General features: G+C 33.1%; 1 protein-coding gene across 1 annotated transcript in view; it reads right to left on the reverse strand.

Annotated features, from left to right (window-relative positions):
* The window catches only part of sorcs3a (sortilin related VPS10 domain containing receptor 3a), a 254,736-nt gene that overhangs the window by 10,897 nt on the left and 230,547 nt on the right, over positions 1 to 13,292 (reverse strand). Inside the window, 2 exon segments of the mRNA XM_051894728.1 lie at positions 2,282 to 2,381; positions 6,461 to 6,592. Coding sequence (XP_051750688.1) covers positions 2,282 to 2,381; positions 6,461 to 6,592 — 232 coding nt within the window.

Here is a 13,292-nt window from a genome sequence, read left to right on the forward strand (position 1 = left end):
AAAATCTTACTGACCCCAAACATTTGAACAGTAGTGTATATATTATAATCTTTTATAACTCTTTTAATGGCACTTTTTATATATAATTTACTATATTACTGTCTAATACAATATAATATCACTTAAAAGCTGAAGTATGTCATTTTTTTGTCAATTTTGAAATACTTTCTCCTATTCAAACTTAATATTCAGAGAATAATTTGCTTTGAAAACATTGCTCAGTTTTAGCAACCCAACCCATCAACATTGTTTCGACCAGTGGTGTGAGTTTGGGGCTGGACTCTCTGATTGTTTCGACCAGTGGTGGAGAAATGACCTTCGAAACTAAACCTCCTGGTGACGCTAGTGGCATAAAAACTACACACTTCAGCTTTAAAAAGACATACTTCTAAAACCGATTCAGTATCTATTTTCTCTGAGGATATGACACTTGATTCATATTAATGACAACCTATGAAAGTCAGAGCACTTATCGAGGGCAGATGAAATAAAATATTAATTTCTTTTGGCCTTACTTTCAACAGCACAATATTTGCAAGAGGATTCACAGCTAATTTTGTCCAATAACAATATTGTCTGAACAATACATATTTTAGAACAAAATGTACCAGTCTAAAAATGGCATTTCATGCAGAGCTAACACCGTTTATCACAAGTGAAATAAAGAACTGATCTTGAATCGCATCTCCTGTGACATAATTTCCACAAAAAACCCTTCCGCTCTCCCAGAGGGACTTCTGCCAATTGTTGGCATCCCTTCAAAATCATTCATGGATGCTTTACACCCACTGACTGTGACTATGCTGTTGAAAGATAGCCCCATGAATCCTCTGACCTTTCCGGAAGAATCTTGAACGCTTTCCAGAACTTTGGCTACAAAAACGAGAAAAGAAATGGGCCAAGGAGGCGGCCAATGTTTTGCTGTAAAAGCGGGTGATAGCACAGACCATGAGCCAAAGTAAGAGAGCTTCGATGCTATTATCGCTACAAGGAATAAGTAACCATTACCACGTGGCTGGCCTAGTTATGGCACAGAATAGTAAAGGACCCAAATGATATAAATGTGGAGGTGTACAAGATGATGATGAATATAGGGTAAATTAGAATGAATTCAATAAAAGCATACAGGACATATTTTTATTTGAGATTCTGGTTCCAATTCAAATTATTTATTCAGTTGACTTATGTTTTATATGTGTTATTAACAGTATTTTTATTTTCATGCGTGTTCCCTAGGAATCAAATGCATGACTGTTTCTATCGTTATAATGAAGGTAATATATTTCTGTCATAATTTCAAGTTCACTCATTCATTTTGAGACATGCAGAATATGCAGACTTTATATTTAAACAGCAGTTTAATAATCACAGATGGCCTCCATATTGCAATTTGAATTTGATTAATTGTACAACTCTGACTATTGATTTATGAGTCCAATTTGGTGGCATTCTTATACAGTATATCCCATTTTAATGACTGGAATTCACAATTCCATCCATGATTTCCACCTCACAGAAATTATAGGGCCCTACATATTATAGTTTAACTATGCAATTTCAGCAAATATTCCTCAGTGATTAAACAACACTAAAAAACAACACTATTCAATTAAATGCCAAGTTCTAAATATGAATAATTAAATAATCATGCTATGAACAACGAGTCAGTAATTAAACTGATTTAATTACACTGACTTGCAGTTCAGTGAGTGAGTCAAAAATCTCTGAGTGATTCAATGAGCGAGTCGTTAGAACTGAACATCAAGATTGAGATTATTCATGAGTGATTTTGAATAATAATTAAAATAAAAAAAGGTTATGTTTTGCAACAAGATCTGAATAAGATTTCCATTCCTAATCAGATTATTTACACTTTTTATCTTTTAAAAAAACTGCCAAAATAAAAACAACAGACCAGAAAACCTAATTCTATTCAGGGGAGACTTTGTTTTTCTTCTTTGAAAGATCTTGCAAGCCATGATTGGTGGAGAGCAATTATCCAATTATCTTCCAAAAGGCTTTCAGCATCACTAGTGGAGCATAAAAGCACAATCTTTCAACAATATATAGTGCTGACAAGCTTCTGGTCTCAAGAAAGCAATCAACGTAATTACCCAGACGAATCTAGGGAACAGTACATAGCACCCAACAGAGGCTAGAGAGGGAGATCAACTGAAATACCACTATGTAAGGTAATCAAATATAAGCAGTTGCACACTTCAGTTATCAACTAAATCGTGCCGAAATAGCTACAAACAATATGTTTTCAATAGTTTGTTACCTAAAGTTAACTGCGTGATGTAAACGATGACCCGGGAGCCAGGTTTCAACTCGAACTCCACTGAGATCTGATTCAATGCATTAACCAGGATTTCTGATATCTAGGAAGAAAACAGTATACAGAAAAATTATATACAGAATTCAGACTTCAGAAAGTGCTTGCTAAGGTGTTCTAGGATAAAATAAAATAAAATAAAATAAAATAAAATAAAATAAAATAAAATAAAATAAAATAAAATAAAATAAAATAAAATAAAATAAAATAAAATAAAATAAAATAAAATAAAATAAAATGTAAGACAATATAAGGTATCACTCTAAAATAAAATAAAATAAAATTTAAGACAATATAAGGTATCTCTCTAAAATAAAATAAAATAAAATAAAATTTAAGACAATATAAGGTATCACTCTAAAATAAAATAAGATAAAATTTAAGACAATATAAGGTATCTCTCTAAAATAAAATAAAATAAAATAAAATGTAAGACAATATAAGGTATCTCTCTAAAATAAAATAAAATAAAATAAAATAAACAATAAAATGTCAGACAATATGGTGCTGTTGTGTAAGACAATATAAGGTATCACTCTAAAATAAAATAAACAATAAAATGTCAGATAGTATAAGGTATCTCTCTAAAATAAAATAAAATGTAAGACAATATAAGGTATCTCTCTAAAATAAAATAAAATAAAATAAATTGTAAGACAATATAAGGTATCTCTCTAAAATAAAATAAACAATAAAATGTCAGATAATATAAGGTATCACTCTAAAATAAAATAAAATAAATTGTAAGACAATATAAGGTATCTCTCTAAAATAAAATAAAATGTAAGATAATATAAGGTATCTCTCTAAAATAAAATAAAATAAAATAAAATAAATTGTAAGACAATATAAGGTATCTCTCTAAAATAAAATAAACAATAAAATGTCAGATAATATAAGGTATCTCTCTAAAATAAAATAAAATAAATTGTAAGACAATATAAGGTATCTCTCTAAAATAAAATAAACAATAAAATGTCAGATAACATAAGGTATCACTCTAAAATAAAATAAAATAAATTGTAAGACAATATAAGGTATCTCTCTAAAATAAAATAAACAATAAAATGTCTGATAATATAAGGTATCACTCTAAAATAAAATAAAATAAATTGTAAGACAATATAAGGTATCTCTCTAAAATAAAATAAAATGTAAGATAATATAAGGTATCTCTCTAAAATAAAATAAATAAAATAAAATAAATTGTAAGACAATATAAGGTATCTCTCTAAAATAAAATAAAATAAATTGTAAGACAATACAGGTATCTCTCTAAAATAAAATAAAATAAATTGTAAGACAATATAAGGTATCTCTCTAAAATAAAATAAAATAAAATAAAATAAAATAAATTGTAAGACAATATAAGGTATCACTCTAAAATAAAATAAAATAAAATAAAATAAAATGTAAGACAATATAAGGTATCACTCTAAAATAAAATAAAATAAACAATAAAATGTCAAGCAATACAAGGTATTTCTCTAAAATAAAATAAAATAAAATAAAATAAAATGTAAGACAATATAAGGTAGCTCTCTAAAATAAAATAAAATAAAATAAATTGTAAGACAATATAAGGTATCTCTCTAAAATAAAATAAAATGTAAGACAATATAAGGCATCTCTCTAAAATAAAATAAAATAAACAATAAAATGTCAAGCAATACAAGGTATTTCTCTAAAATAAAATAAAATAAAATAAAATAAAATGTAAGACAATATAAGGTAGCTCTCTAAAATAAAATAAAATAAAATAAATTGTAAGACAATATAAGGTATCTCTCTAAAATAAAATAAAATGTAAGACAATATAAGGTATCACTCTAAAATAAAATAAAATAAACAATAAAATGTCAAGCAATACAAGGTATTTCTCTAAAATAAAATAAAATAAAATAAAATAAAATGTAAGACAATATAAGGTAGCTCTCTAAAATAAAATAAAATAAAATAAATTGTAAGACAATATAAGGTATCTCTCTAAAATAAAATAAAATGTAAGACAATATAAGGCATCTCTCTAAAATAAAATAAACAATAAATTGTAAGACAATATAAGGTATCTCTCTAAAATAAAATAAACAATAAAATGTCAGATAATATAAGGTATCTCTCTAAAATAAAATAAAATGTAAGACAATATAAGGTATCTCTCTAAAATAAAATAAAATAAAATAAAAAATAAAATAAATTGTAAGACAATATAAGGTATCACTCTAAAATAAAATAAACAATAAATTGTAAGACAATATAAGGTATCTCTCTAAAATAAAATAAACAATAAAATGTCAGATAATATAAGGTATCTTTCTAAAATAAAATAAAATGTAAGACAATATAAGGTATCTCTCTAAAATAAAATAAAAAAAAAAAAAATAAATAAATAAAAAAAATTGTAAGACAATATAAGGTATCACTCTAAAATAAAATAAAATAAAATAAAATAAAATAAAATAAAATAAAATGTAAGACAATATAAGGTATCTCTCTAAAATAAAATAAAATAAAATAAAATAAAATAAAATAAAATAAAATAAAATAAAATAAAATAAAATAAAATAAAATAAAATAAAATAAAATAAAATAAAATAAATAATAAATGTAAGGTATCACTCATGTCCATAACAGCACAATCCGTGCTACATGTTCGGTAGTAGATAATAGCTTTGTTTGTATCTGTAAACAGGATTCTGCACTCTTGTTTGTATCAAATACAGATCCTACTTAGACATAACAGCGGAGATGATGCATAATGTAATGTCTAATATCAGATTTTGATAAACTGCAGTGCGACACACATACCACATCTCTGTCATCAGACAGGCTGAGAGCCAGTGAGTGTCCAGATGATTTGTTATAGTTCTTTCTGCAGCATCAATAGCAAAACTGGCCAAATAGTAAAACGTGTTGTTATTCTTAAGAGTGTAATTTGCCAGCTGTGAATATGCCTGTGAGATCCCAAGTGTAGAGCTTAATTTTGTGAAGTGGTAGTGCCAGAAGAACAATTTAGGTTTTGGATCAAAAGGGCTTTAAATCCCTAGCCCTAAGTATGAAAAATAGTGATAATTAGTGGCTGACTGATATATGGCCTGATAAGATATTCGGTGTGATGATAATAGGACTTTTATTTTATCAGTGCCAATACTCTATCTTCATTAGTTTACTGTCTTTTTTATCAGATCTGTCTAATAATAGAAATGCAGATGTTATACTACTTTTTTAAAATACCGTCAGTATATATGCATTAAAATAATTTAAACAGGTCTTTAAATACCTGTTAAACATTGACAAATCTAGCTGCAGAGTGCATTGTATTCTGTATAAAAAAAGTGAATGTGAATTGGATGCAGATAGGACAGTTCAGTTGTCACTGGACATGCACAAGCAAGCAACTTCAGACTATGCTGCGCTACATCCAGTTTCCTGCTATGTCATGTCATATTCACGGTGTACTGTATGTAAAATTAGCATTGCCTGGTCTTTATTTGAGACTATATGATTCACAGTATGCACAGACTTACCAGATTATTGAGTGCACTGTTGTTTGGTGTTTACTTGCTTTTTGTTCGAGATTTAAAAAATTTCAATCTTTGAAAATGCAATGAAAATGACAGAATCAGGAAGTTGCTATCTAAAGTAAAAATCTGTGTTATTTACAATCGTAAAAATAAATAGTATGATATCATATATACTGGCATCGGCCATCCCAAAAATAAATAAATAAATACATATTGTTTGAGAGTGCTTAGAAAGCCTTCTAATGCCTTAGAAAACACTACTAATAAATGTTTGACCCTCAAAAGTGTATTAAATTCAGAAGTCCCTACTGTAAAAGACCCTTGTTGTGACACGTCCTTGTCATGCAAGCCTAATTAGACACTAGTCTTTCCGCTATTATCACAAAGATAATTTTGCCTTTAAGGGTAAAGAAAATAGGTAAAAATGTCATACAATCCCCTTCGGGATATTTTTGACACATCGTCTCCTTTTGCGCTGACAATTAGTTTCATTGTAGCCCCAGGTAGAAGCTGCTCTTTTATTCTGATAAAGGTCCATCATTCTTAAGCGCATTTCAACCTTGACCATTAATGTGAAACCATAAAATTTGCATCAGATAACCTGCTCCAGATCTTCCTCTGTCCGTTTCCTGCCATCCGATTGGTTCCTAGGAGGAAGCAGGAAGAGTTCCGCAGCAGTCGGAATGCCAGGAAACACGGCCACCAGCAGCTGGTCTTCTGGAATGTCAGCGACCTGGACAAAACGGCATTAATTACATAAGACTCAATGATTTATATGTTACCGTCTCCTGCATTTATGAGGGTTACATTCATTTTAAACGAGGCTGATGGCTTCCAGTAAATCAGATACGATGTATACAGAATGAATCCCGGCCAAGAAATTATTAGACGCAAGTGTGCGAGGGCAAGCGGTTATACGCACATTGAATTCCTAAAAACCTCAATCAATATCTTTGTCAGAGAGCCACTACAAAACCAAAAGGTCTAGATATTACGGGCTTCCGCAAAGCCAATAAAGGGAAACCCACCATGTATTTTCCTAGAGATACTCACTAAAGGCCATTTGCCTCATAAAGAGGGAATTATCCAACCTCAGGTAAATAATCTTTGTTTTATCTGCTGTTACCACACAGGACTCAACCGGTTATAAGACAATAGCTCAAGAATAGACAGCCTAAGTATAATTTACAATGAGCTATGTGGCCAGAGCTGAAGCAGTCTCACGAATCAATACTCCGAGTCTAAGTTTGTACTCACCGCTGCAATATTGGAGAAAAAAAAGCCCTTGGGCTCATTGAAGGATTCAGCCTATGTGCAACAGCTACTGATATTCCTAATGATTAATGCACATCTCCAAACTATAGCCTTTATTTCTTTCTCAACACACTAGTTTCAACACACACCCCTTCTGCTGGCGAATTAAGGGCCAGAAAGGCAATTAGACAGCAAAAGAGAGACATAACATTGCAGTGCTCTTAATTACACCCTGCTAATAGCTTAAGAGTCATTGTTGTAATTAAATCGCTTAATGTCAAAACATTTTCTTCCCAGACCGAAGAACTGTGGAATAACATTAAAAGGCACAGATGCAATAATCCATTATAGTAGAGGACAAAGTTGTTATTAAAGATGCTGTTTAGACATCTGTTGTGTTTTCTGTCACTGTAGTTCATCTTTCCCCATTTAAGTCAATTTTTGCTCGGCTGCGTGTTATATTGACTCTCCACCAGAATGCAAATACAACTTTACAGGCAAATTTAAACAATTTAACACTTCTATTTACAACTTGTTCCAATATTTGTCATTCAGATGTATAGTGCTATTAAAAAAATGCATTATTGTCATCTTTACAACAGAGACCATCCATTGTGTAAATGCTTCCTTGGACGCAAAATCATCAATGTGAAAGTCCTTGGACAATTTTTAGAGCACAAGACTCACAAATGAACAATTTACTGATTATTATTATAAATGTACACATTTGCACAGCATGGGCTGGATTTTTGTTGAAGAATGTGCAGACATGCACTCTGGTCTTACTAAGAATTCACATTAGGTAAATGTGGTGCAAATGGAATAGTGCGTTAAATGCGTTAATGATTTTAACACATTATTTTTCACCGTAATTAATTAATCTAATTAACGCATTAAATCGACCTAATATATAATAGCCCTAATATACAGTCAGACCAAAATTTATTCAGACACCTTGAACATTTCATTCATTAATACAGTTTATTCACTATAGTTTAAAAAAAAAAATGGTAATAAAATATGACAAGATCTCAGAGTTATGGTCAGGTCAAAGTATCTGAATAATTTTTGGTTCCAAATTTTTATAAATTTTACTGGTAGTCCACTGTATGAAGAATTTTTGGGTATAATATGTCACAATTTACTTTATTTTGCTATCCTCACCTACATAAATGAACTATAGTGTCCTGCACCCACTAGTAAAAATACATCAAAAATATCAAAAATGTCTGAATAATTTTAGGTTTGACTGTATGTACAGTGTATGTATATATATATATATATATATATATACACACACACACACACTACCATTGCTTTTGAAAGTCTCTTATGTTCATCAAAGGCTGTATTTATTTGATCAAAAATACCGTATAAACAGGTATAAAAATATTGTGAAATATTATTACAATTTAAAGAAACTGTTCGCTGTTTGAATATATTTTTAAATATAATTTATTCCTGTGATGCAAAGCTGAATTTTCAGCATCATTACTCCAGTCTTCAGTGTTACATGAACATGATCATTCAGAAATCATTCTAATATGCTGATCTTCTGCTCAAGAAACATTACTTATCAATGTTGAAAACAGTGCTTAATATTTTTCTGGAAGCCATTTTTTTTTTTTTTTTTTTTTTTTTTTTTTTTTTCAGATTTCTTTGATAAATAGAAAGTTTAAAAAACAGCATTTGTTTGAAAAAGAAATATTTAGTAACCATGCAAAAGTCTTCAGTCACTTTTGATCAATTAAATCCTTGAAGAATAAAAGTATTCATGTCTTAAAAATATCTGTTTCCATGTTTTATGGGGACTTTCCATATACATAATTATTTTATATTGTACAAACTGTATATTCTACACTGAGAGAAAAAAAAAAGTGTATTGGATTTACATGACTTAATCTTGTACATCGGTCCCACATGAATCATAAGTTAAACAAACATAATTTGTTTACGTCATTTCAACATCACAGAATTTTAAGTGACCCAATTAAGTAGTATCAAAGTGATTTTATATGGAATTAATTCATTCCATTTCATATACTTTTGTCACATGATTGAATTACAAGATTATACTATTTAGCTAACAAAATCGAGCATAGGATTAGTTCTGGAAGGTCACGTTAGTAAAACTTGCATCGGCTGACTCTCAGCTGATCCATGTGTACCTATAGGATGCCTATCACAGCATCCATATGTAAGGTCCATTCAGTATTATCAACAGCTTTATCCCATTGCTCAGGAGCTAATTACCCTCCTCCATCCCCAGCTCCTCCTCTCGTCCAGTCAGGACTTGGCCTTCTGATATTCCTCTTCGAATCAGATTCATTTTCTTGAATTATGTTGTTACATTACATTGCCATTAAGAACATTAATGATATAGCAATACCTTTATGGTTCTGTTCACCCCAAGCAGGGTTATTGCTGCTCTCGTTGCTCTTATCCATGCTAGGCTGCATGGATGGGCAGGGAGTTCTTGCTCAGAACAGAACCACCGCCAATCCAAACTGTATAAATTGTCAATCATCTTTGACGATAGTGGTCCTGACAGAAATATTAATTAGCAATAGCACATATTACCATGGTAAGTGCCAAGCATTTCTCCTTGAGCAAAGCAGAAATGACATGTGCTGTACCAGTCCACGGCCTATGCAAATGCTCACTCTTCTACACAATGGTAACCCAGTGTTCTAATAATTCCACCATAATTGGACATTAAATATTAAACACTATCAAGTCTCCCCTTTTTCTCATCTTGCTAAAAAACACACAAAACAACACTTAATTTCAAAATTTTTACTCTCCTTCATTTAAAAGGATCTATAAGCCGATTTCCTCATGGGGACCAAAAAATGGTCCCACAAGATCAAGCATTTCTGGTATTACTATACTTGTGACATTCTCCATGATATGGAGAATACATGAAAGAAATTGTAGTATATATTTATTTTGTGTGTGTGTGTGTGTGTGTGTGTTTTTTTTTTTTTTTTTTTACACTTTCTTTTGTAGCACACAAGACTCACTTTTCAATGCAATTGCAATGAATGATGTCTGAGGCTATTAAGCATTTGTGACCTCTGCAAATCATTTATAGATGTAAAATATTGTGAAGTAAAAAAGTGTTTGAACATTATGATTGATCATAGATGTCACAACAAGTACGCAGAGATCCCTAGTGCAATGTGAGTCATACTTGCGTCATTATCTATTCTCTCTATAATATACCGATCAATAGATGTGGGGAAAAGCCTAAAATAATAAACACAACTTATCATTGGTACTTCTTTCAGTATCAAAGTGTTTGTGATGCAAGTCCTGTGTTGACTCTGAGGCACTGGCTCTGCCTTTAACCCCTGCTACTGAAACCCTCTATTCTCATCTCCTCAGGCTGTTATACCGCTATCGCCCCAGTGCACCAGAACAGACAGCCGCCTCCACTCACCTCGCCTGCCTGTTGCCTCAAACAGCCATCTTAAATGGACCTTGACTTTGATTATGTCTGAGCCTCGCTCTCGCTCTCCCTCTCTTTTTAATACACTGAGCTGTTTATCAGCGGCAGTATGGATAAAGTGTATCTGCTACCTCTAGGGCACTATGGGATGTGGTTTATATGCGAGAGGATAAATGAAAGGAATGGGAAAAAGTGAGTCTCTTTACCATGAAAGCTCAATATTAAGCCATTAGGCTTTGAACTTGATGTTGAAACAAAGGGGAAAAAGTTGGAAGAGGACGGTTTTACTTCTAGAGAATTCAGGGTAAAGCCATCTGAGGCCAGGAACCCAGACTGGAAGATAATGAGAGAGAAAGAGCAAATGTAGAAGACGGAGGTGCGTGTGCACTTTACGAGCAGATGTGAGATCAGTAACCTCTTTGTGCTGAGCTATTCTGACCTTGTTCTCTGTTAGATGCTAAGGCTCTGTTCTGTGTGAGGGAGTTTAGATTTAATTGAGATATTTAGGGATTGTTTTTGTGCATGTCTGAAATAGAGAGACAATATGAATGGCTTGATGAAAATAGTTTTTCTAATGAAGCAGGAGTTGAAAAATCAGTTTAGCTTGTTTTTTTGTTTTTGTCATAGTTGGTCTCCCAGTATGGTCTATTGGCTGGCTTTAGAGGAGTTTTTGGCACTTTAGAACTGGTCAAGATGGGAGATCAGCCACTAAACCAGCTTAACCATTTTTAGTCCAGCAGACCAGCTTAGGAAGTTTCAAGGATGTTTATGCACTACAATTAAAAGAAAGTATAATTATGGATTCATTTTAGACTGCACATTTTACAAATATACACTACCATTCAAAAGTTTGTGATCAGTAAGATTTTTAAAGAAAATCTTGCTCCTGCTTGACGCTCACGTGCTGCTCCTGCTGGTGGTGTGAATGCATCCATTTGTTAACATGCATGCTGAAAAAAATACATGCTGCTCACGCGCCGCTGATGCTTGCAATGTGAAACCGGTGTAAGTAGTAGTAGCAGTAGTAGTGGTAGTAGCAGCAGCAGTAGCAGCAGTAATAGTAGCAGCAGCAGTAGTAGCAGAAGTAGCAGCAGTAGAAGTAGCAGCAGCAGCAGCAGCAGTAGAAGTAGCAGCAGTAGTAGTAGTAGCAGCAGCAGTAGTAGCAGTAGTAGTAGTAGCAGCAGCAGTAGCAGCAGCAGTAGTAGCAGCAGCAGCAGTAGCAGCAGCAGCAGCAGCAGCAACAGTAGTAGTAGTAGCAGCAGTAGCAGCAGCAGCAGCAGTAGCAGTAGTAGTAGCAGCAGCAGCAGCAGCAACAGTAGTAGTAGTAGCAGCAGCAGCAGCAGTAGTAGTAGTAGCAGCAGCAGCAGCAACAGTAGTAGTAGTAGCAGCAGCAGTAGTAGCAGCAGCAGCAGCAGCAGTAGTAGTAGTAGCAGCAGCAGCAGCAGCAGCAACAGTAGTAGTAGTAGCAGCAGCAGTAGTAGCAGCAGCAGCAACAGTAGTAGTAGTAGCAGCAGCAACAGTAGTAGTAGTAGCAGCGGCAGTAGCAGCAGCAGCAGCAGCAGCAGTAGTAGTAGCAGCAGCAGTAGTAGCAGCAGCAGCAGTAGTAGTAGCAGCAGCAGCAGCAACAGTAGTAGTAGTAGCAGCAGTAGTAGCAGCAGCAGCAGTAGTAGTAGCAGCAGCAGCAACAGTAGTAGTAGTAGCAGCAGCAGCAGCAGCAGCAGCAGTAGTAGTAGCAGCAGCAACAGCAACAGCAGCAACAGTAATAGTAGCAGCATCAGCAGCAGTGGTAGTAGCAGCAGCAGCAACAGTATTAGTAGTAGTAGTAGCAGTCGCAGCAGCAGTAGTAGTAGTAGCAACAGTAGTAGTAGTAGCAGCGGCAGTAGTAGCAGAAGTAGCAGCAGCAGCAGCAGCAGTAGCAGTAGCAGTAGTAGTAATATCAGCAATAGTAGTAGTATTACAAGGATCATGTGATACTAAGCCTGGCGTAATGGCTGCTAAAAATTCAGCTTTGGTATGATAATATTTGACAATATTACTGTTTTTACTGTGTTTTTGATCAAATACATGCAGCATAAAATAACTCCTTCAAAAAAAATCTCACTGACTCCAAACTTTAGTGTGATATTACAAAAAATGACTGCAAAATTATTGGGCATAAACATATTGCATAAACATATTAGGTAAATTTAGCAAAATATCTTAAATCCCCCCACTCCCCATTCTCCCCAAAGTTAAATCTTAACTATAAATATTTACAAATAAATATTTACAACTTCAACTATCAAAAACTGTTTAATTTTACTTCTGAACGTTCCAAACTTATCCTGTTCTATAATTAATATAGCATATACATATTGAAACAGCTGGGATTCTCTGCTTCTTCGAAGAACACTGATATTGAGCTGCACTGGTCCCAGGGTTGGACTGACAGCTCAGGTACATGTGTATGTGCACTGAGACTGTGTAGTGTCAATGCATCGACCAGCAGTGGGTTCAATCTCTCTGTCAGCTCTGAGAGCTCTGTCACAACTGAGAGCCACAAGTGCACAAAACAGTGCAGTTGTCCACTAACCACACACACACACACACACACACACACACACACACACACACACACACACACAAACCACAGAGGAACTCAGAACTGCAAGTCTTTACATCATCCCCCAAACACCTCCCTAGAAGACAATGAATTACTCCCGCTGAGTGTAGTTTGCTGGCTAGTTCA

Source organism: Ctenopharyngodon idella, chromosome 1 (genome assembly GCF_019924925.1).
Source record: "Ctenopharyngodon idella isolate HZGC_01 chromosome 1, HZGC01, whole genome shotgun sequence".
NCBI classification, from domain to species: Eukaryota; Metazoa; Chordata; class Actinopteri; order Cypriniformes; family Xenocyprididae; genus Ctenopharyngodon; species Ctenopharyngodon idella.